The sequence below is a fragment of the Cololabis saira genome, chromosome 7 (genome assembly GCF_033807715.1).
Source record: "Cololabis saira isolate AMF1-May2022 chromosome 7, fColSai1.1, whole genome shotgun sequence".
Taxonomy (NCBI): Eukaryota; Metazoa; Chordata; class Actinopteri; order Beloniformes; family Belonidae; genus Cololabis; species Cololabis saira.
The window spans coordinates 45,210,970-45,236,598 of record NC_084593.1 but is presented as its reverse complement, the minus strand read 5'-3'; the positions used below and the strand labels follow the sequence as shown (position 1 = coordinate 45,236,598).

At 40.6% G+C, this 25,629-nt stretch overlaps 1 protein-coding gene across 1 annotated transcript; it reads right to left on the bottom strand.

Moving 5' to 3' along the window:
* Window positions 1-25,107, bottom strand: LOC133447710 (tectonic-1-like). Its single transcript, XM_061726443.1, has 14 exons — window positions 24,791-25,107; window positions 23,995-24,112; window positions 22,344-22,477; window positions 21,762-21,907; window positions 21,297-21,399; window positions 16,151-16,263; window positions 14,038-14,058; window positions 8,781-8,912; window positions 6,871-6,996; window positions 5,583-5,668; window positions 4,181-4,318; window positions 3,949-4,102; window positions 2,162-2,293; window positions 1-278 (listed from the first exon to the last, which is right to left on the bottom strand). The coding sequence occupies exons 1-14, from the start codon at window positions 25,104-25,106 to the stop codon at window positions 132-134; spliced, it is 1,866 nt and encodes a 621-aa protein (XP_061582427.1). The 5' UTR covers window position 25,107; the 3' UTR covers window positions 1-131.
* Window positions 25,108-25,629: the final 522 nt, after the last annotated feature.

Genomic DNA, 25,629 nt, shown 5'->3' with positions numbered 1-25,629 from the left:
TTTATTTTATTAAATAATGTAGTAAAATACTCTTATATACACTATTCACACAACAACCATGAGCAGACATGATCCAGACAGTCCCGGTAGGGATGGAGGTCAGAGGTGAGGTGTGGCTGGAGCTGGACGGCTCAGACAAAAGGGAAGAAGAAGTCAAAGGGCAGTTTGGCATCGATGGTTGGAGTGGCTCTGTATCCAGGAAGAGGCTCCGCAGACACCGGGAGGAAGGACACAGAGCTGCTGACGGGGAAGGAGCTGCTGCCCCCGGACAACGAGGCCTGGGGAGAACACACACACACACACACACACACACACACACACACACACACACACACACACACACACACACACACACACACACACACACACACACACACACACACACACACACACACACACACACACACACACACACACACACACACACACACACACACACACACACACACACACACCAGGGTTGGTACGTTTAGAAAAAAAACCTGGAAAAGTCATGGAATTTGAATTTTCTGACTTGATAACATTTAGTAATAACAGCCTATAAGGTAGATTTAAAATTGATCAATAAATATTTCGTATGGAAAAGTCTCGTGCGTGCATGCGCACGGTCGATTTTCAACGTTTGCATGATTTCTTGCACGATGTAAAATGGATAATATGGGATGTTGAGTATTTGATCCTTCAAAATACACGACCCATGACCTGAATGACATGAAGTCATGTGAAGACAGAAGCAGATATTCCAGGCTGTTTCCAGAGAGCCAAATAGCAACGAGATTTGCTTGTGGCGAACGCAAATGCGCATATCTGTGTACATTTGGCCTTACATTTGGTTTATGTTAGTTATTTGTTCTTTAATGTGACTGTGCAATATTAGATTACTATACAACATACACTACAACATATTGCTGGTATATCAGTGTTAGTATTAGTTTAAACAAATGTTTAGTTTGTATAAAAAACCATAAATGTCATTAGATCTCCACTGTAGTGACCTTTGACATAGTTTTATTCCTATATTTCATTCATACATTGATGTTTTTTCATGGAAACTTGCTGCCAAGTCATGGAAAAGTCATGGAAATGTGTTGGTTAAAATGTGTATGAACCCTGACGCACGCACTCACACACACGATAATGAGGCTTAACCATAATTAAGCTCATGACAGAAAAGTCCATGGTGGAGACAATGAAATTACAAAGTTTCAAAAGATCCACAAGTCTTGTTCACGTCTTCCACCTGTCAGAGCCGTAAAACCGCTGGAATTAGGCCTGTGTTGAAAAAAATAGATTTTCCCATTCTAAATCGATTCTCATATTAATTCCCTAAAAATCGATTCGTATGTCTAAAGATCGATTTTTTTTTTTCATCATTACAACTTTTGGTATTTTTTTGTTTATGCCCAAAAAAGGAATGTTTTGTTGGACACAAGAATAACTGGTGCCATGTTTTTGCTTTTAAATATGTTTAAAGGTATGAAAACATTAAAGTTTTCAGTTATAATTGCATAAATTGTCTATATTTCATTACTTTATATACTGTCTTGGGGTTACATTTGCAAAAAATGCTTAAAACCAAATTCTCAAAAATTAAAAACCAAAATAGACTGAAAATGGAAAAAATTAAAACGGAATGTGGGAAAAAAATAAAACGGATTTCATCCGTCTCTGTTTCCTCCCTGGATCTGTTTGGTAATTCTGACCCACACGATGTTTCTGAAAGCAGTTCTATCAGCATTCTGGGAGCTGATTGGTCCTTACAGCATCATTAGCTGCAATACTTGCTGTTGAATCTCAATATAATACTAGTATTAATATGTTGCAGAACTACAGTCATATCATTCATGCAACAGCTCAAAGAACAGTTTTAATAACACTAACCCAAATCAATATTGGAATAGAATCGGATCAAATCTTGATAATTGATTCTGAATCTTAAGAATCGGAATCGAATCGATTCTTGACATTTGAATGGATCCCCAGCCGTAGTTATTTTGGCGTTCTGTGTTTTACATGAACGATCCTACGGCGGGATGCTACGCCATCAATTAATGTCAAATTCCTGCTTTTGGTTTCCCTGGGTGTTCCCATGTTTCTGTAAGCCTGCCCTCCCACTTCACCTTCTTTTAACCCCCGTCCTTTGTCAGTACCCATCACTTACCAAACTGCTGGTGTTGGTCTGGATGATTTCTGTGACGCTCACAATCTGAGCTTGAGGGTTCACCAGGGTCCCAAATCTGGTCCATTCAATTTCTAAGTGGAGTGACAGTGGGATGTTGCAACCTTGTGTTTCCTGCAAATGACAGACAGAATTAAAGCTGCAAGCAGCGATGAACGGGCAACTCATGGCCACCGCCCCCCCCCGGTTTCCCCCACATTCCTAGGTCAATAATACTATAACAGGGGTCGGCAACCCAAAATGTTTTAGAGCCATATTGGACCAAAAACACAAAAAACAAATATGTCTGGAGTCGCAAAAAATGAAAAGTCTTGTATCAGCCTTAGAATGAAGACAACACACAACACAAGAACTGGGGGAAGATTTTTTTTTTCATTATGCACTTCAAGAAAAAAGTTGAAATGTCGAGATTAATGTTGAAATGTCAAGATTAATGTTGAAGTACAGTCTTGAGAAAAAAGTCAATGTCGAGAAAAAGGTCAAAATTTCAAGAAAAAAGTCGAAATGTGGAGGAAATAGTCAGAATTTTGTGAAAAAAGTCAAAATGTTGAGAAAAAAGTCAAAATGTCGAGAAAAAAGTCGAAATGTCGAGAAAAAAGTCAATGTCAAGATTAATGTTGAATTACAGTCTTGAGGAAAAAGTCAAAATTTCAAGAAAAAAGTCGAAATGTAGAGGAAATAGTCAGAATTTTGGGAAAAAAGTCAAAATTTCAAGAAAAAAGTCAAAATGTCGAGATTAATGTTGAAGTACAATCTCGAGAAAAAAGTCGAAATGTGGAGGAAATAGTCAAGATCTTGTGAAAAAAGTCAAAACGTTGAGAAAAAAATCTAAATGTCGAGAAAAAAGTCGAAATGTCGAGATTAAAAAGGAAAGGAAAAAGGAAGAAAAAAATAGAAAAAAAGGAAAAGAAGAAAAAGAAGGAAAAGAAAAAAAGGAAAAAACAGGTGAAACATTTTTTAAAAAGCTCCAGGGAGCCACTAGGGCGGCGCTAAAGAGCTGCCTTCGGCTCTAGAGCCGCGGGTTGCTGACCCCTGTACTATAAAAAGTGCCTTTGCTGTTCACATAAAACTCAACTTAACATCATAAGCATATCACAAATGACACCATCCACGACTCTCTATGTTAAACCATTCAAAAGTTATAGTATAAAATAGGAACTATGAAATATCAACCAATCAGAAGAAGGGGCGGGTCTTTACCGGCATGGTATCAACCATTAATATGTGTGCAGACAAGGTTAAAAAAAAAAGAAAAAAGAAGATGATGGGACGGGTCTAATTTGCACCAATTATGTTCAAGGAGTCAAAACCGAGTCCGATGACACCACCCACGACTCTATGTCAAACCATTCAAAAGTTATGGCAGAAAGTATAATGCCAAAACTTCATACAATGTACAAAAAAAGTGCATTTGTATATTTCCTCACTGCCTCGTAGCTTGTAAATGTAAACACTGTACAGCTGGACAAATTGAAGTGCATGAACATTAGTGCGGTGATAACCGCGTAAATCCATTATGTGTGTTGTAATAAAATATCGATATTTGCCATTAGTTTATGGATTATTTATTGTGACAAAGAGTGCAACAATATATTGCAATATGGATTTTTTTCCCCACCACTAATTGCCAGGTTGTGAAGTTAAATGGCATGTTGTGATACGGTCATTCTGTAGCAATGATACAGGTGGCATGGGGAGAGGTTTGAGGGCGGGGGGGCAGACACTTCCACCTCCCCCTCACTGAAGCTCTACTTGGAGATGTCACTCACCGCGGCGTCGAGGTTCCTCTTGATTTGGACCCATTCCAGTCCATTTTCCAACGGCGAGTTTCCAAAGGAAGCCACATACTGAGGACGGTTTGGTCCTCTCAGAACGTCCAGGAGGAGCTGGGAGAGTAAGGAGCAGTTGGCTGTAGCCTCCACTCTGCAGAGATAAAACTCCTGTTACCACTACAGGTGTTAACAGGACTGAACCGTGTGGGGTGTAGAGGTGTAAACGTGCCTGAGAGTGCAGCCTGACGTGGAGTCCAGGCCAAACAGGACGGGGGAGTGCTGGTGGGGACCCTGCAGACAGTCCTGGTCTCCAGCTCCCTGCAGCAGGGACAGGGTGTCTCTGGGGTTGATGCTCCTGCTGATCCCAGTGGAGGACGCTGTCAAGGACAAATGCTGCTTCCTGGAGCACCAGGGTGTGGCAAAGATAACGCTAGACATCAGTACACTACTACTACGGCGCCAACCGTCTCATTTCCCGGCTGAGTCTCATGCACAAGTAAGATTGGTTGTAATTGGTTGTCCGGGAAAAAAAACTTTTTGACAGTCGGCTCAGCGATGCCTATCCAAAATCACTTCCTCATCCACGAGTCATGCTAACACGCTTACCCAAGCAATCGGCCGGTTGTACTAACCGAGGGTTGGCTACACAGAGCAGTAGTTTCTGATTTCACCATCAATTCAACATGAGAAACCAGATCTTCCTCTATAAACATGTGACGGCAGGTCTGCAGGTATCTCAGCACACTTCAGCTGGTAGCCACGGCCACTTTGATTGACATACAGTGGGTGTGTGGCTGTCAGCTTCCAGAGCAACACGGCTGCACGCTGCAGGAAGAAAGAGACGCTTCAAACCCTCTCTTCAGAAACCAGCGGGTCACGTGACCTAATATGACCCAACGCTTGGTCCCCCTCTTCAGGAACCAGATGAAGGGGGGGGCGCGCTTTTTGGGGTCTATCGTCGCCACGGTAACGCTTTTGAAAGACAAAAGTAATGCGCATCATCGCAGGATGGAGACGCATATTTTGATGTATAACACACCTGGGTGAACGTTACGGTTCGGGCCGTATTAACGGCCGAAGGAATGGCATAAATTGCGCCAAAATGACACGATTAATTCAAAATGGCCGACTTCCTGTTCGGTTTCGGCCATGGCGCCATTAATGCCAACCATTAAATATCAAATTTTTCGCCAGGCTTGGCTTGCGTGCAAAATTTGGTGACTTTTGGGGCACGTTTAGGGGGAAAAAAGGCCTCTTCAGGAACCAACGAGTCATGTGACCCAATATGACCCAATGCTTGGGTCACGTGACCCGTAGGTTCAGAAACCAACGGGTCACATGACGTGATGCTTGGTCCAGTTTTTACGACCTATGTTCAGTCATGGCAGGTAGCTTTGCAACAACACTTAACTTCTAATTGAAAAGAAAACACCACTCATCTTTTTTAAATGATATCGATGATAATTAACTTTCTCCTGATAAAAATGCTCTCTCTCTCATTCATCCTGCTCATTCAGGGTCTCCCTCAATAAAGATTGTATCTCAAAGGACGTCCTGGTAAAATAGAGGTAAAATAGTAAATCAATGAACTTATGGGTATTGAAAATCCACCTCTTTCAAGAGAAGGATATTCTGTTGTTCTTGCTCCAGAAACAAGAGGCAGTCCGACCACGTAACCTGGACTGCCGCTGGAACGGACAGGGAACTCTGCATCCTCCTTCACACGGAGAAACAGAGACAGAAAACGATCTCAGATTAACAGAAATTTACGGTTTTCTCATTGTTAGCTAAAACATTGTAGTGGGTGCAGTTGTCCACTGAAGAGTCGGATGGCCCCAAAGAGTCAGTTATGAATGTGAATGTGTCTTAGTTAGGGCTGGGACTTCATTGCGTTAATTGCAATGAATTAATTACAGAAAAATAACGCAACAAAAAAAAATAAACGCATAACGCCCGCCCTCCAAATCTACATTTGGATACTCTAGGAACTACGAGTAAACCTGCACTCCGAGAACGGAGAGCTCTGCCAGGAACATAAGGCACTATCAGGTCTTGTAAATACTGCAGAGCTAAGCCGTTTTGGGCTTTATATGCAAGTAATACAATTTTTAATTGGATTCTGAATTTTACAGGTAGCCAATGGAGCGAGGCTAACACTGGAGAGACGTGGTCTCTCCTGCTGATTCCTGTCAGCACTCGTGCTGCTGCATTCTGGATCAGCTGGAGCCAATTCAGCAAATTACTTGGACATCCTGCTAACAACACATTACAGTAATCTAGTCTAGAAGATACAAACGCATGAACTAGTTTTTCTGCATCACTCTGCGAGAGGATTTTCCTAATCTTTGCAATATTGCGGAGATGGAAAAATGCTATTTTACAAACCTGATTAACATATGGTTTAAACGACAAATCCTGATCGAAAACAACACCAAGGTTTCTCACAGTTGCACTGGAAGCCATCGCAACACCATCTAATCCCTTCCTAAGATGCTCTGGACCAAGAATGATATCCTCTGTTTTATCTGAATTTAGAAGCAAGAAATGTCCGGACATCCAGTCCTTGCTGTCTTTTAATTTTACTAAACAAAAACAAATGTGTTTAAGTCCTGAAAAAGCTATTATTATATTATTATATACCTTTTATTCATATTGCACTTTATGTTAACACTCACTTATCAAAATAAACACAATTTTGTTGTTTAAGCTCATTTATGTGTCAATTTAATGATTCAGTCATCTACCAAAATCCATTTAAATTGAAAAATGTTGCTTTTCGTGTCAAATATTGATTTTTTGATTAATTGCGATTAATTAATTTCAAAGCCTCTAATTAATTAGATTCATTTTTTTAATGGAGTCCCACCACTAGTCTTAGTGTGAGCATCAATGTTAGTGAGTATCTGATGGCTCCAGTACCTGGACGTACGTGACGTGAAACTCCTGCTGTAGCGTCACTCTGGCTGCACGAATGGATCCCAGCACCAGAGATACCGTTGCCTTGACGACCTCCCCAGCTGAGCTGTACCGGATCACGTACTCCACCTGGGGACACACGGGCACCGGATCTACTCACATCACTTGGTTTTGTTTTAAATAAATGTACATAGCTGCGATATGCTGTGTTCAGGTCACATGGTTGCTCTGTATCGATCCCTCAGAGTCCAGTCAGCAAACCAAAATGTTTCCACTGTCTAATAACAACCGTACTCACAACAAATGTCTAATATTTCAAACTGGGTTCCTCTAAATCCCACACTGAGTTTAACCCTTGTGCTGTCTTTGGGTCAAGGAAGGAGGAAGAGAAGAAAGGAGGAAAGAAGGAAGGAAGGAAGGAAGGAAGGAAGGAAGGAAGGAAGGAAGGAAGGAAGGAAGGAAGGAAGGAAGGAAGGAAGGAAGGAAGGGAGGGAGAGAAGAAGGAAAGGAGAAAAGAAGGAAGGGAGGAAAGAAGGATGGAAGGAAGGAAGGAAGGAAGGGAGGGAGGGAGGGAGGGAGGGAGGGAGGAAGGAAGGAAGGAAGGAAGGAAGGAAGGAAGGAAGGAAGGAAGGAAGGAAGGAAGGAAGGAAGGGAGGGAGGGAGGGAGAGAAGAAGGAAAGGAGAAAAGAAGGAAGGGAGGAAAGAAGGATGGAAGGAAGGAAGGAAGGGAGGGAGGAAGGAAGGAAGGAAGGAAGGAAGGAAGGAAGGAAGGAAGGAAGGAAGGGAGGGAGGGAGGGAGGGAGAGAAGAAGGAAAGGAGAAAAGAAGGAAGGGAGGAAAGAAGGATGGAAGGAAGGAAGGGAGGGAGGAAGGAAGGAAGGAAGGAAGGAAGGAAGGAAGGAAGGAAGGAAGGAAGGAAGGAAGGAAGGAAGGAAGGGAGGGAGGAAGGAAGGAAGGAAGGAAGAAAGGGAGGGAGGAAGGAAGAAAAGAAGGAAGGAAGGATGGAAGGAAAGAGGAAGGAAGGAGAGAGCAGGAGGAAAGAAGGAAGGAAGGAGGGAAGGAAGGAAGGGAGAGAACAAGGAAGGGAAGAAGGAAGGAAGGAAGGGAAGAAAGAAAGAAGAAAGGGAGAAAAGAAGGAAGGAAGGAAAGAAGGGAGGAAAGAAGGAAGGAAGGGAGGAAAGAAGGAAGGAAGGAAGGAAGGAAAGAGGAAGGAAGGAAGGAAGGAAGGAGAGAGCAGGAGGAAGGAAGGAAGGAAGGAAGGAGGGAAGGAAGGAAGGAAGGGAGAGAACAAGGAAGGGAAGAAGGAAGGAAGGAAGGGAAGAAAGAAAGAAGAAAGGGAGAAAAGAAGGAAGGAAGGAAAGAAGGGAGGAAAGAAGGAAGGAAGGGAGGAAAGAAGGAAGGAAGGAAGGAAGGAAGGAAGGAAGGAAGGAAGGAAGGAAGGAAGGAAGGAAGGAAGGAAGGAAGGAAGGAAGGAAGGAAGGAAGGAAGGAAGAAGGAAGGAAGGAAGGAAAGAGGAAGGAAGAAGGAAGGAAGGAAGGAAAGAGGAAGGAAGAAGGAAGGAAGGAAGGAGAATTAGGTCATTTTGACCCAAAGACAGTACAAGGTTAAAGGGGGGATAAGAAATTGTCACTTTGTCCGAACCCCACCTGTAAACAGATCGTTCAATACTGAACCACCTGTAAACAAGTCATTCAATAACAATTCAATAAAAAGACGTTTGATGAGAAGCAGCTGGTGATAAAACCCTCACCACGAACATAATGAACTAAATCTAAGATCCACCTGAAGACACTTTGACCTCCGTAAACACAGGTGACGAGACAACGCTATTAGATCAAATGTTGACATATTTCTATTGGGTCCACTGATTTAGACATGAATACAAGGTAATAAAAACCAACTCCAACCACTAACCTTCAGCACCACGTTGGTGCAGAGGGTGGGGTTGAGCAGAGCAGGACGGAGGATTCCTCCACTGCTGGACGTCTCCGTCTGGGTCCCGTCCAGGGACTGCAGGACCAGCGAGGACACCTCCACAGGAACCAGCTCCAGCAGCACCGGGAAACAGACACAAACACTCTGCACTAGGACTGGGACTTTATCACGTTAATTACCAGGAATTAATTACAGAAAAATAACGCAACAAAAAAAGTAACGCATTTAATCGCAATTTACTTTTGCACTCCAAACAGTGCGGAATGTTTCTCATTGCACGAGTTCCCGGCATAAGTTACCCGTAATACTGATGCACACAGTACTCGAGTTGTAAAAAAAGATCAGGGGGGATGGTGGATTTTATCATATGGGGACAGATCATTTGTGCTGATTACAAATAATATAATATATTACAAATAATAGCAGTGACCAAAACACCTGCAGAAATACTGCAGGAATGACATAGCAGCAGTTAAATGCAGCCTTCTGTAAGCTTTAAATATCCACTGGGCTTACATCAAATACATCAAAACACAACAATAAAAAACACTTTTCTGAACTTATCAATATGACTCTGTCCTTCACAGGATAAGTAACATGGATCACTGCAAAAACTCACAATCTTAACAAGAATATTTGTCTTATTTCTAGTTAAAATGTCTCATTTTGGTAAAAAAAATCTCATTACACTTAAAACAAAACTCATCACTGGAAAAAACAACAATTTTCACCTGTTTCAAGTAGATTTTCACTTGAAATAAGTAGAAAAATCTGCCAGTGGAACAAGATGTTTTTGCTTGTAATAAGAAGATAAATCTTGTTCCACTGGCAGATTTTCCTACTTATTTCAAGTGAAAATTTACTTGAAACAGGTGAAAATTGTCAAATAAGTTATTTTTCTGGTGATGACTGTAAATGTTGAAATAGCAGTAAAACCACATTCATTGATGAAATGACATAAGGGATGGAAAGGGGGGATGTCAGTTTTACAGGGGGGATGATTTGGACCGTTTTTATTTCAGGGGGGATGATTTGGACCTTTTCAGACCGTTTTTATTTCAGGGGGGGATGATTTGGACCGTTTTTATTTCAGGGGGGGATGATTTGGACCGTTTTTATTTCAGGGGGGATGATTTGGACCATTTTTATTTCAGGGGGGATGATTTGGACCGTTTTTATTTCAGGGGGGATGCCACCCCCCCTCATCCCCCCTCAACTCCAGTACTGGATGCACAGAACTCAACACGAGAAACAACTATGGAAACGGAAACCTGGGAAGAAGTATTGTGATGCCAGGCCAATGGGTTGGTCGTTACTGTTAAGTCACACTAATGTTGATCAAACTGTTATGGCCGATGTTGCAAAGATGTTTTGCTCGGAACAATGGCAGAATAGGACGGGCTGTCATCAGTTCATGGATCATTTTTGTTTGTTGTTTTTCAAAACCATTTATGGTAGAAAGGGCACTTTATGTTTAACTGTTGGTCTGTTTGTTTTATGCCATGGATATTTTAACTACTTAGCAATGTTCAGTTTCCACTTTTCTGGAATGTACTTGAAAGTGCTGTTTTTAAATTTTACTAAATAAAAACATAGTGTTTAAGACATAGAACGTTTACAAAAAACTTGAATATAGCTAACTTGAATTTAGGTTTGTGCCTTGTGGACGATGCAATCATATTCCTATTATTCATATTGCACTTTATGTTAACACTCAGGTATCAAAATAAACACAATTGTTGTTTAAGCTCATTTATTCAGTCATATACTAAAATCCATTTAAATTGAAAAATGTTGCTTCTCGTGTCAAATATTGATATGCTATTAATTGTGATTAATTAATTACAAAGCCTCTAATTAATTAGATACATTTTTTTTAATCGAGTCCCACCACTACTCTGCACTTCTCTTTCATTAGGAATCTTTGGTTTTATTGATCTTTAGTGCACCGTCACACAGTTTGTACTTAGAGGAGTTGTTTAAAAACTTTTTCTCAAACTGCATATTTAAGGTAACCATTCATTTCAATTAATTAATCTGTATGTTATTTTGCAGAAAGGTGGACGTAGCTGGAGTCACACGATAATGGGAGACTTGACATGACAGATGTACAGGACTGTCTCAGAAAATTAGAATATTGTGATGAAGTTCTTTATTTGCTGTAATGCAATTAAAAAAACAAAAATGTCACACATTCTGGATTCATTACAAATCAACTGAAATATTGCAAGCCTTTTATTAATTTAATATTGCTGATTATGGCTTACAGTTCAAGATTAAGATTCCCAGAATATTCTAATTTGAGATAGGATATTTGAGTTTTCTTACAGTTTTTCTCTATTGCCAAAACACAAAACCCAGTACTCTAAACCAAATGACCAGTTGCCTAAACACATTTAGTAAAACTACCCCCCTTTTGCCACAACCACAAACACAATTCACCTGTAGACACTTTTCACAAAACCCATCCCCTTTTTCTCAAAACTCTAAACACATTTTGCCGTGCTAAAACACATTTTGCATATAACTCTGCTCCAATATCCATTGTGAAGCTCATGTGATGCAAAATGCTACCCACAATCAGCAAAACTTGAACACAATGAACATACCTGGTTTCAATCAGTAAACACAACGACTCATAATTGAAAACACCTATTGCAAATGATGTGACCACACCTATATAAGTCAGTGCAGTTTGCTGAAGGCTCAAAAACAAAAATAGATGATCAAGACAGAAGAAGAGGAGTTCGTGTCAGATGTGTTTGGCATTTGAGAAGGAAATACCATTTAGTGAAGAGTTAACACTGTTTTGAGGGTAGAGTGTGCTTTTGCAAGAGAAGTGTAGGATTTTGCATTTTGTGTGTGAGTTTTGTAATTTGTGTTTAGAGTTTTGAGAAAGTGAGGTAGTCTATCAGGAAATGTGTTTAAACAATTGTGAAAAACTGTAACATCAATCAGCAATTCATTAGTGTATGTCTGCCACCCTACTCTCCGTTCGTAAACCCAATAGAGGAGTTCTTCTCATCATGGCGGTGGAAGGTCTATGACCGCCAACCTTACACCAGAGAGAACCTTCTCAGGGCTATGGACCTGGCCTGTGATGATGTGGCTGTGGAGGCGTTCCAAGGCTGGGTGCGGCATGCCAGGGCATTCTTCCCACGTTGTTTGGCTATGGACAATATTGCCTGTGACGTTGATGAGGTCCTGTTGCCCGACCCAGCCCAACGTGATGCCGCCCCATGATTTCGGTGTCAACATACAACATACTGTGTCAATTTTCAAACGTACTGTAATAAAAGAAATACCACCCTGAACATTGTGTTCTCAATTGTTACTGTACTGTATCTATTGTGTGTAATGGATCCTCTATGGAGTTTACGGTACTAATTTTTGCATTGAGTTGTGATATTACTGCATTTTCTGCATTATGTAACTATTCCCATGAAATGCACAAATCTATAGTAAATGCCCAAAACATATTTGAGAATAAATAAGGGTTGCTCAAATGCATCCTGGCAGTTGTGAAACTGTAAAAAGAACAGTCTCACACTGTGAACATTGTGTTTTAAATTTTTTTGGTAATGTGGTTAATGATGCTCAGTAGTGTTTACATTTTTGCAGGCCTTGAGTGGTATTTTGGTGTCAGAGTTTGCTTTTGAGCATATGAGCAACTGTTTTGGTGTGATGGGTTGGTTTTTGTGCATATGAGCAACTGTTTTGGTGTGATGGGTTGGTTTTTGGGCATATGAGCATCTGTTTTGGTGTGATGGGTTGGTTTTTGGGCATATGAGCATCTGTTTTGGTGTGATGGGTTGGTTTTTGAGCATATGAGCAACTGTTTTGGTGTGATGGGTTGGTTTTGAAAAGAAACTGTGAGGTTTAGTGTACGTAGCTTTAGAAAAGTATTTTGTGTTTAGAGTTTTGTGAAAAGTGAGGGCAGTATCGTGAAATGTGTTTAAGCAATAGTGAAAAACTGTAAAGGAGCATGAGGCTCCTTTTAAGAAATGAGACTCTCTAGCGCCACCGACGACGACGGCCGTCGGGGGTACTGCAGCCAACAGCGAAACCGGCACGGGAGAACGGGCATGCAGCGTCATTTGAATCAATCAGAATCAGAATTGACGTCACATCCGCAGGACAGCGCGGGAAATTCCGGCCACAATTGTAGCACATTTTGCAGCACACAGCCTGTTCAAGTTAACGGAGAGATACACTAGAGGAATCATTCTTTTTGGTTTGGAACGCTTCATCTGACATTATTACTAGAAAACTTAAAACGTATACTAATTTTTTTCATAAATCCTGCCTCAATCCTGCCTCATGCTCCTTTAAGCTGTAAACCATAATCAGTAATATTAAAATAATAAAAGGCTTGCAATATTTCAGTTGATTTGTAATGAATCCAGAATGTATGACATTTTTGTTTTTGTAATTGCATTACAGAAAATCACAGTATTCTAATTTTCTGAGACAGTCCTGTATACATTAATAGACCGGTGAACTGAACACACCACTCAGTTTAAGTTGTGGAGAAAGAAGCGCTACTTTAAAGTTGTGTCACTGTTCTTCTGTTTTTGGATTACAGCACTTGACCACACTGTGGTGTCCGGGGAACCAACTCCCCGATGGGGAAAGCTGAACCCAGACGTGTGTGTGGATGTTTGTCTTGCTAAATGTTCTGGTTTGGCGAGGGTTCCTCATCCAGATCCTCAGCAGCCTTGCTGTACCATCAGCTTGTTAAGGACTCGTTGGTTTGATCGGTAGGGCTGCTGCAGGGCATCGCCCAACAAGCTGGCCAGCGGCCCCAGAGGACCTGGACGCTGCCTAAGCACTTCTGCTTATTGCATTCCATTATAGTGATTTTCTACTCTGGGTCTTTAAAAAACAAAAGTGACAGGGACATTAGGCGTATCAAAAGTACAGGGACATGTCTTTTATTTAGGGCTTCCTGTATCTGTTCATGTATCTGGAGCACTGAGGCCCAGTTGGTGGAGGATCTTGACAGTGTTGTGAAAGCTCATACTTCTCATTAACTAGTACAAATTCAGTTCATTTCAATATTTTTAGGTGAAAACTACGAATGAAACCCCCTCCTATCATAAACTGTGTACAATCATGTATTGTCCTAGTGGCTTTTCAACTTCACTCAGAGGCTATGATGTATGAGATCGTATATTATTTTCTCGGGGACACTGGCCCAGCATTTTAACAGTCTCTGCAGTGATCAGTTACTTACCAACGCATCTGGAGTCTTTCCCTGTGGAACACAAATCACTTTGTTAGATGTCTTTGAATATTAATCAATCTTTGACTCCAATATAATATAATGTAAATAATGAACTATAATGAAAGTTACTAGGACCGGTGAAGGTTTCCTGCTCTCAGGACACGTGTTACTCTGCTCACAAACAGGATGAACATTTAGAGGAAACGACCCCCTGGTTTCTCTGACGGCCAACCGTGATAAACAAATGGAATCCCGGTCCTACTCCAGTGCTCCAAGGTGCCCTACGCCTCCTTCCTATTCTCTCACTTCTTTTTCTCTAATATTACGCATTAAAACACTGGCAGAGAAGGTTCACCAGGAAAACCTTCCAGCAACAGTATCTGAAATGTTTAGGGGGCAGCGTGGACACTCCTTTATATACGGAAGAGTATTAGGGCCATTGCAAGAGAAAAAAAAATTGAGAGTGGAAGATTTTTTTTATTGTGAAAAAAGTCCAAATGTCAAGATTAATGTTGAAATACAATTTCGAGAAAAAAGTCGAAATTTCGTGAATAAAGTCGAAATTTCGTCTTTTTTTCTCAACATTTCAACTTTATTCACGAAATTTTGACTTTTTTTTCAATATTTCAACTTTATTCACGAAATTTTGACTTTTTTCTCGAAATTGTACTTCAACATGAATCTCGGCTTGTCGACTTTTTTCTCGACATTTCGACTTTTTTCTCAAAATTTCAACTTTTTTCTCAACAGTTCGACTTTTTTCTCGACATTCCGACTTTATTCACGAAATTTTGACTTTTTTCTCAACATTTCAAATTTTTTCTCGAAATTTTACTTCAACATTAATCTCGGCTTTTCGACTTTTTTCTCGACATTTCGACTTTTTTCTCAAAATTTAGACTTTTTTCTCAACATTTCAACTTTTTTCTCGACATTCCGACTTTATTCACGAAATTTTGATTTTTTTCTCAACATTTCGACTTTTTTCTCGAAATTGTACTTCAACATTAATCTCGGCTTTTCGACTTTTTTCTCGACATTTCGACTTTTTTCTCGAAGTGCATAATGAAAAAAAAATCTTCCTCTAAAATATTATTTTTATTTTTATCCTGCCTGGCCCTAATAATCTACCGTATTTATAAGAGGTTGTTTTTTAGAAAGAAACTGTACTTGAAATGACAGTAAAACTGCTGCGCCCGTGAGGATTTAGGGAACGTGACACTCATGCCGTCACCTCTTGAAGAGTGAGCGTGTGCAGCAGAAGGCTGTGATGGGATGTTTGTTTGTTTATTGGATAGATTCTCATAGCTGCCGCCTTGGAGACCACTAATCTTCCTGGGGTCCATAAAGTACATAAAATATTACATAAATGATAACATCTAAGACATAAATACATACAGTCATACATTCCTAGTGTAACTACGCTGCAAAAAGTCAAAAAATCTCATTACACTTAAAACAAGAGTCATTACCAGAAAAATAACTTGTTATTTGACCATTTTCACCTGTTTCAAGTAGATTTTCACTTGAAATAAGTAGAAAAATCTGCCAGTGGAACAAGATTTATCTTCTCATTACAAGCAAAAAATCTTGTTCCACTGGCAGATTTTTCTACTTATTTCAATTGAAAATCTACTTGAAACAGGTGAAAATTGCATAATATCATAATATATTAATACTATAATTATACTAATACAGTATAATATCACTAATAATACCACACATTGGTAATATATTTTCAGTCACTGCTATCATTATAATAATTCTACTAATTTCAATATCAATAATAAATTCCCACTCATATGGTCTGCAGCATTAGGTGAGCCTTAAGTCGTTTTTTGAAAGTTAATTTGTTTTGTGAGTGAGATATGTGAGGAGGTAAAGAGTTCCAGGACATTATTGAATGATAGATGACTGAGTGTTTGAGTAGATTAGTTCTACAGTTGGAGGTATCAGGTATCCAGAGCTGCCATTTCTGGTGCCATTATTATGTCTGTCTCTAGTATTTAGTAATTGGTTGAACAAATATTCAGGTTTCTGATTGAATATGATGTTTCTAAAAACCATCAGGATGTTGTAGCTGAGTTTAACTTCAACTGTGCACCGGTGTGTTGGGGCTTACACTGAGCAGCTGGATGTTGGTGTAGGTGTCGGTGCTGAGGGCCGGCAGAGAGCTGCAGTCCCTCCCCACAACCACCTGCTGGGAACACCGGCTGTGCTGGTCCTTCAGGAACGCTGACAAAACAACCCAAACACAAAAAACACAAATAATTAAATCTGCAAGCAGCGATGAACGGGTCCTCCACCCTTGTGCACGTTCAGGCTGCAGTGGAAGCTTGTAAGACTTGATGTAGATTCTTCAGGCCTGGACATTTAGCGGATGAAACCACCCACGACTCTCTATATCAAACCATTCAAAAGTTATGGCACAAAGTAGGAACTATCAGATATTGACCAATCAGAAGAAGGGGGGGGGCGTGCTTTTTGGCATCTATCGTCGCCACGTTAACGCTTTTGACTGAGGATAGTAATACGCGTCGTCGCAGGATGGAGACGCACATTTTGATGTATAACACACCTGGGTGAACGTTACAGTTCGGGCGAAGAAACGGCCGAAGGAATGGCATAAATTGCGGCCAAATTACACGATTAATTCAAAATGGCCGACTTCCTGTTGGGTTTCAGCCATGGCTCCAAGAGACTTTTCTTTAAATTGCGACATGATACAGGTGTGTACCGGTTTTCGTTCATGTACGTCAAAACGTATTGTGGGGCTTGAGGCACAAAGTTTTCTAGGGGGCGCTGTTGAGCCGTTAGGCCACGCCTATTAATGCAAACCATTAAATATCACATTTTTCGAAGAAAAATGAGAACGAGAAAAACAAAAACGAGCGAGAGTGAGCGAAAATAACCAAGTCAAATTCCAAGTCTTGTTTGACCTGACGTGGCCAAATAAACATGATTCTGATTCTGATTCTGATGTCTAGGGTTGTTAACAAACACTCCGAGCATCTACCTACATCTGTGTGTCTGTCTGAAGTATTCTGTCCCCCTGTATCCTCCCAAATCCAAGTAAGGAGGAGCTTGAGTGTAGAGAGACCTAGATGCACTGCGAAAACTCAAAATCTTAACAAGAATATTTGTCTTATTTCTAGTTAAAATGTCTCATTTTTAGTCAACAAAATCTCATTACACTTAAAACAAGACTCATCACTGGAAAAAACAACAATTTTCACCTGTTTCAAGTAGATTTTCACTTTTTCACTCATTTCAAGTGAACTTTACTTGAAACAGGTGAAAATTTTCAAATAAGTTATTTTTCTGGTGTTGACTCTTGTTTTAACTGACTAAAAATGAGACATTTTAACTAGAAATAAGACAAATATTCCTGGTAAGATTTAGAGTTTTTGCAGTGTGTGTGTGAGAACAAGCTCCTGCAGTCAGAGTTTACTCAAAGAACCTGGAACAGGCCGTGGGAGAATAGAACCATGAAGCATGAGAGATCAGGGGCCTTATGTACTAAGAGTGCGGCGCACAAAAAACGTGCGTACGCCACTTTCAACGCTCACGGTCGGATGTACAAAGAATGACGTGAACGTAGAAAGCTGCGGTCCTTCACTCACACATCAAGGCTTTTGTACGCACTTTTCTGAGGTTTTGTCCGTTGGCGACACTCACTGGTGATGCAGTGAAGTGCAGAATATGAGGAAACGTAACGTCAACAATAAGTTCACGACCACGTGAAGGACATGACAGTCCCGACATCACCAAATAAGTTACACAAGAGTGGAGCTGCAACAATCTCACAATCAACCACATCATCTGAACAAACAACTAAAGGAGCTCAACAATGGAACCCGCAAATCCTGATGGAGCTTTGGCTCCGTTAGAGGAACCTGCTGATGGCAGGATCAGGAGCGAGTCCTCAGGCACCACACCGATCTGCTGGTCCAGGACTAAGACTGGACCATCAGCTGGTTCAGGTACCAAGAGGATCTTCTGGATCTCTGCCCTGAACTGGACCAGCTGCTCCGGTTCAGACCAACATGATCTTTCAGCTGGAGCTGCAGGTCGGACATCTGTCTGTCGTCATGACGACCGTATGGGAGGACTACTGATAAAAGCCAGATCCTAAACATCCCATAACTGTGTCTGGACAGAAATACATTAAAATTAATTTTGAAGCAAAAACCGGTGTTGTGCCAAAAAGTGATTGCCTGCCAGAATCTGATTTCTTCTGATTTCTGGCCGCGGGAGCGCGCACAGCAGCCCGTTGAACGACAGCGCTAAACCGTCAGATTTCAGATTATGAAGCTCAAGAATGAGATCAAGTCATATTTAGGCAGAAACAACCTTTCATTAACTGTATTTGGCCTTCAATCACTTTTTGGCACGACACCTGTCTCTCCTCCTGCGGATGCAACACTCCGAGTTACAGCAACTTTGCTCTTTATTTCTCACGTTTGCACCTCGATAATCCCGTCGGCACAAATTGTCTTTATTTCTGCAGCAGAGGAATCAGATCGTGATGCTTCATGTTTTAAATATAAATGTATTTTGTTCACATTGTTATACTTATGACAGAGGTGATCGCGGACATCCATGTGTAAGACTCAATAAACGTGTACATTGGTCTTAATCCGTTAGTATATAATATGCATGACAATAAAGCAGAACGAGGAGCCGTTTTTCATCCACCAAAAATTCTGGTGTCGGTTCTTAAAATACAAACAAGAAAAGCAGAGTGTAATGATGCACTAACGCTGCCCATAAACATTAACAAACCCGTACGATCATAATAAAACCAAAACTCTTCACCGAACGCAACGCAAAGCAAAGAACAACATAAGTGTAGGCGTCAAACTGAATCCCAGAAGGGCCGGTGTCCTGCATGTTTTAGATGTCTCCCTGCTTTAACACACCTGATTCTAATTAATCATCATCAGCAACTTGTCATCAAAGTCTGGATAGTTCTGTTGATGACACAGTCACTTGTATCATGGTGCAATGAAGCAGGGAAACATCTAAAACCTGCAGGGACACCGGCCCTCGAGGACCGGAGTCCGACACCCCTAAATGCCCCAAAATGAATTATTTATTCCAGCTCAGAGCATTTTCTTGTTAGGATGAGCGGTTTTTAATGGATAATTATCTTCATATCATATTCAAACATATATTTGAGGAAGGAGACAAGGCGGAGTGTTGTGCTCCCGCATGTGCGCTCAAATCCACGCTGATTGGGATGTACAGAGAAACCTGCGTGGATTTGGGCGTACGCACAGCTTTGTACATATGAATTTTTGCGGTTTTGTTAATTCCACGCACGAATTCACGTTGAAATCCACGCACTCTTAGTACATGAGGCCCCAGGTGTCCTGTACTCCTGGTGAAAGTATCTGAGGTTACAGCGTTTACGAGGCTCTGCTTTTATTTGAGTTGTACTCTGGACCATCCGCTGGAGAATTAACAGTCATGTGACTCACGTTGGAAAACCTCTGGTCAGCGTTCTGCAGTCTCTCACTGCCAGGTCACATGTTTTACTCCCCCTTTTAAAATGTCTTAACCACAGTGGCTGTTTCAAAGTCACAAATTACACAATAAATCTTAAATTACACATTATTCTCCTTAGATGTTGGTTTTTCACTGGAGACTAACTAAGATCAGGACAACATCATTATAATTGACTGCACAGAAAAGGAGACATCATTATCCCTATACTGACGGATGTCGTATTTGATACATTAATCTAGATGTCAAGAATACGACTATCTGTGTTTGACGACAGCTATTTTGTGTTATTTTATAACTTTGTTGTAGTTTTGGTTTTGTTTTTTTGTTTGTTTATTTTTTTTAAATTACGTTTATTGGAAAGTGTTTTTTTTAAATTGCGTAATTTGTTTTTTGTTATTACATTAAGTAAAACTTGATTTCTTAGGAAAAAGGGACAGATAAAATAAGCTTAGTCTTCTTTCTGTTCCCTTTCATTCAAGGAAGGAGATTTGTTGTAATTATATTGAACTGTTTTGTCTTTCTTTTAATGAATGAAATAAAGAATAAAATAAAATAAAAATAAATAAATATCTGAGCTCTCTGCACCACCCCGTAAAAATAAAGTTTTACACAATAAAAAAATGAAAGATATTAAAGAATAAATATCATGACCCTTTGCATTTTATTTTTAATATCAAATAAACACATCAAATAAAAAATTAAGCTCTCATATGTTTTAAAGGGTTAAAGGTCCAGATGGTTTAAAGAAGCTAAAAGCCGGTAAATTTTCACTTAAAATAAGTAGAAAAATCTGCCAGTGGGACAAGATTTATCTTCTCATTACAAGCAAAAAATCTTGTCCCACTGGCAAACAACAATAATCAAAACAACAATAATAATACACATACATGTAGACAAACACACACACACAAACACACACACACACACACACACACACACACACACACACACACACACACACACACACACACACACACACACACACATCAGTTATATATGCATAATATCATAATATATTAGTAACACTATAATTATACTAATAATACCACACATTAGTAATATATTTTCAGTCACTGCTATCGTTATGATAATTCTACTAATTTCAATATCAATATTAAATAAATAAAAAAATGTCTAATTTTTAGTCAAACAATCTCATGACACTTAAAACAAGAGTCATCACCAGATAAATAGCTTGTTATTTGACAGTTTTCACAAGTAAATTTTCACTTTTTTCCAGTGATGAGTCTTGTTTTAATGAGATTTTTTGACTAAAAATGAAACATTTTAACTAGAAATAAGACAAATATTCTTGTTAAGATTTTGAGTTTTTGCAGTGAGCAAACAGACGACGGATAAAATCGGTTTTAGTTTTTCCCACATTCCGTTTTAATTTTTTCCATTTTCGGTCTATTTCGGTTTTAAATTTTTTGAGAATTTGGTTTTTAGCATTTTAAGCAAATGTAACCCCAAGACAGTATATAAAGTAATGAAATATAGACAATTTATGCAATTATAACTGAACACTTTAATGTTTTCATACCTTTAAATATATTTAAAGGCAAAATTATGCACCAGTTATTCTCGTGTCCAACAAAACATTCCTTTTTTTGGGCATAAACAAAAAAAATACCAAAAGTTGTAATGATGAAAAAAAAAATCGATCTTTAGACATATGAATCGATTTTCAGGAATCAATATGAGAATCGATTTAGGGAAAATTGATTTTTGATCCCCACCGTGATGTCTGAGTTTACCTGCTGGACTGTTGTTCACACAGGCCGCCGTGATTCCAGGGGACGGCAGGTAGAACGTCCCTCTCTGTCCACGTCCCCCTGCTGTCAGGAGCACGTCCCCATACTGAAACAGAACAGCCATCAGCCCACCGGACCACTGGAATCACCACCACCGCATACAGCATTCAATATGTAAAACATGTGGGACCAACATTTGTAAAACAACATGTGAACAAAAGCCATATCTTCAATTCAGTTCCCTGATATTTCATCCAAGCCACTAGAGGTGAGGTGGCACTAGATTCACTAGATTTTTTGACTAAAAATGAGACATTTTAACTAGAAATAAGACACATATTCTTGTTAAGATTTAGAGTTTTTGCAGTGTAGCTCTGCTCTACCGTAGAAAGCAGTGCAGACTTTGAGTGAGTGTGTGTGTTTGAAGTGTTCCCTGGTTTCCCGGCATTAGTAATGATGAACAGTGACCTGGTATCCGGCTGCAGCCTGCAGCTCTGCAGGCGGCTGGACGCTGCTCCCCCACCCAAACATGAAGCTGCTGAACTGGTTCAGGACGGACTCAAAGTTGCTGTCAGTGGGAAGAGCTGGTGACGGGTGAGACAATCCATCAACTCCTAGAGAGAGAGAACGGGAACGGAGATGAGCTTTGTAGTGAAGAAACACTGAGCTAGAGCTGAAATACAAACCCCAGAAATGCAGGGATTTTACCTTCAGTGACCAACTCATGGTAGAAAATGTAAACACAAATCTAAACCGTTGGTTTGGATTGGTTTGGTTGGATGGATGGATGGATGGATGGATGGATGGATGGATGGATGGATGGATGGATGGATGGATGGATGGATGGATGGATGGATGGATGGATGGATGGATGGATGGATGGATGGATGGATGGATGGATGGATGGATGGATGGATGGATGGACCACACGTTATACAGTAAGCATGAGTCTTCATCATGTCCTAACATCCAAAATCCCTCCAAAGTTCTATTTAAATCTATTTAAATCTGGAGCTCCGTGTGTTTAACAGGGTTGTCCTGTAGACTCACGGTTGTATGAGTGAATGCAGAAGACGTGAGAGTTCTTCTCCTGCTGGACGGAGGACTGCAGCTCTGCATAGCCGTCCTCTCTGCTCTGTAGAGAGTAGGACGCCACCTGGTGGCTGCACAGCTGCACACCGGCCCTGCAACCATAAACACATTCAATTAAATTCAATTCAATTTTATTTATATAGCATGCTGGACTGCAGGTACTGGAGGGTGGTGTTGGCGTAGGCAGGGAATCACAGCCCTCTCAACGCTCTTCTTCATTGCCACCGCTGACATTCGCACAAACACCATGAACAGAAACACAGCAGCAACGCCGTACCCTACGCCGTACCCTACGCAGTACCCTACGCCGTACCCTACGCCGTACGCTACGCCGTACCCTACGCCGTACCCTACGCCGTACCCTACACCGTACCCTACACCGTACCCTACGCCGTACCCTACGCCGTACCCTACACCGTACCCTACGCCGTACCCTACGCCGTACCCTACGCCGTACCCTACGCCGTACCCTACGCCGTACCCTACGCCGTACCCTACGCCGTACCCTACGCCGTACGCTACGCCGTACCCTACGCCGTACCCTACGCCGTACCCTACGCCGTAGGCTCTGCGTCGATTTAACGCTGAACCATAAATCAGCTCCCGAGCCGGCAGGCAGAAATCTCAAAATTTTCGGAGCAAATTTCTTAACAGGCGTAGCTACAACTGTTAGATTTCATCTATTAAACCAACATTTATTTTCCTAAATGATTTATTTCAGCCAGCGGTAATTCTCCACAGAGCTGCAGGTTTCTCCCCGGGACGACGGCGCAGGTTGACCCGGCCGTGAGCTGCTGCTGCTGCTGCTCCGGAGCCGGCGGCTCTTCTCATCTCCGAAAACATCGGATCAAATTTCTTAACGGGCGTTATTTGGATAAACTGAGCCCAGGTTGGGGATCTTAACGGTTACTTTTACGCCTGAAAAAATATTAAAACTTAATAAAGTGGCATATTAACAGCGCTACAGCTGAAATTAAAACAGCTTTTGTCTCTCAGCTTCCTGATTTTAGTGGTGGTGCTGAAAGTAGGAGTAGTGGGAGTATTGGGACAGGCCCCTGGGAAGATTTCAAGTGCCCTAAAATCTGTCCCTTCTTTTTTAGGGGTAGTGGTAGAAAGTAGGGGGAGTATTGGGATTGGGCCTTTTTATCTTGTTTGTATTTTAAGAACCGACACCAGAACTTCAGTTGGTGGATGAAAAACGGCTCCTCATTCCGCTTTACTGTCACGCGTATTATATACTAACGGATTAAGACCAATGTACACGTTTATTGAGTTTTACACATTGTGGATGTCCGCGATCACCTCTCTCTAGTAGTATAAGTATAACAATGTGAACAATATACATTTATATTTAAAACATGAAGCATCACGATCTGATTCCTCCGCTGCAGAAATAAAGACAAGTTGTGCAAATGGGATTATCGAGGTGCAAACGTGAGAAATAAAGAACCAGTCTCTCACTCTCACTTTCTACAGTCCTGCAGCACCTGCAGCCGACTCCATATCAGAATCTGAAAGTTGCTTGTGCGCCTCACTCTTCGTACATGCAGCCCAGGTACCTAGTAGGTACCTAGTACCTACTAGTACCTAGTATGTGGGTACTACCTACCTGACAGCAGTGACTGAACAGCTGGTGAACAGCGACACCTCCTCATTACACTCTCTGTCACAGCAGCAGTTGATGTCACACACATCCTGGAGCTCATCGCAGGGACACAAGCTGTCAACTAGAACACACACACACACACACACACACACACACACACACACACACACACATCAAAGCTTAGGTTAAATAGGTATTTGGACAGATTAATTTTTTTCTGGTCTTGGACCTTATTAAACGTGCACTGATTGTCTTCCGGTTGGGCAGAAGACTAAGAAGACCACTTAAAGTCTTCTGTATTGTGGTTGTTGTTGTCTTTTATATTGTAGGTTGTTGTCTTTTATATCGTGTATGTTATATGTATAATATTTATAAGTACTATGGACCTTTTCTCGAGATGTGTCTCTAATAAAGTGTGAATTGAATTTAATTTAATTGAATAATTCCTCTCCTTTTCTATGCTCCATTATGTGAATTTAAATGCTTAATTTATATTGTTATTCCTATGCACCTTTTCATTCTTTTAATTCTTAGAGCGCCTTGTTTTTTGTTTTTTTGTATTCCTTACAAGAATCCCCTTTTTTATTTTTATTTTATTTTCCTTTATTATTTTATATATTTGTCCATTATCCTCTTTTAGAGTTTGTATATTTTCAATAAAGTTGTGTTGTTAATAAATAAATAAATACATTTCTCCGGAATGAGTATGGATAGTGCATACTAGTGTTAGTGTACGTACTAATGTTTTGGACGCGAGACGCAGCAACGGTGTAACGCGGAACCATAAATCAGCCTTTACCTTTCGTCACCGCGGTGAGGAGGCTGCCGGAGACGGGCAGCGGCTCCGCGGGGAGGACCGGCTCCTCCGGGCTGGACGTGTCCCCGGCTCGGACTGTCTCCCCGGGTCGGGACGTCTCCTCCGGGCTGCCGTCAGTCGGCGTTGTGGTCGTTAACTCAGTCTCCGTAGTTGTTTCATAAAGTGTAATCTCCTCCGTAGAGTTCCTCTCACTGGGCGTAGTAGAGTTCAGATCGCTGCTCGTTGTATTTTCGGCTGAAATCAAAGCAACAACCACGAAAAGAGCGGAGGAGAATAACACGCTATCCCTGACCGCCATTTCTGTATAACCGTTGCTATGGCAGCGCTGCAAACTCTCGCGAGAACCAGACACAACAGCAGCGTCACGTGACAAAGACATTCAAAATAAACCCAATATTATTATAAAAAATAAATAAAAAAAATAAGCCCAATATTATAATAATAAATAAAACTCAAAATAAACAAAATAGTATTATAAATACAAATAAAAATAAACCCAATACTTTTATAAATATAAATAAATAAATAAATAAATAAATAAATCTAAATAAACCCAATATTATTACAAAAATAACTAAAAAAATGAAACCAATATTATTACAATAAATAAATAAAAACAATATTATTATATGTGATATAAGTGATATTATTATGAAGTTGAACTTTGGCATATATTCATATATTGGCATTTGGCAACAAAGATGAAAGACTAATCCTGTCTCCTCCTGTTGCAGGACATGGGGCCATTAGGTCCAGGGTTGGGAAACACTGATATATGACATCCAAATGAAACCTATGAAAACAGGTTGCTTCATAAAAAA

Bases quoted from the DNA above. Each gene is read 5' to 3' on its own strand.
- LOC133447710 (XM_061726443.1), bottom strand. From the start codon at position 25,106: ATGGCGGTCAGGGATAGCGTGTTATTCTCCTCCGCTCTTTTCGTGGTT. The intron at 24,113-24,790 runs GTAAAGGCTGAT...TGTGTGTTCTAG, and splicing joins CCTCACCGCGGTGACGAAAG to TTGACAGCTTGTGTCCCTGC. The intron at 5,669-6,870 runs GTACTGGAGCCA...CTCCGTGTGAAG, and splicing joins TTCACGTCACGTACGTCCAG to GAGGATGCAGAGTTCCCTGT.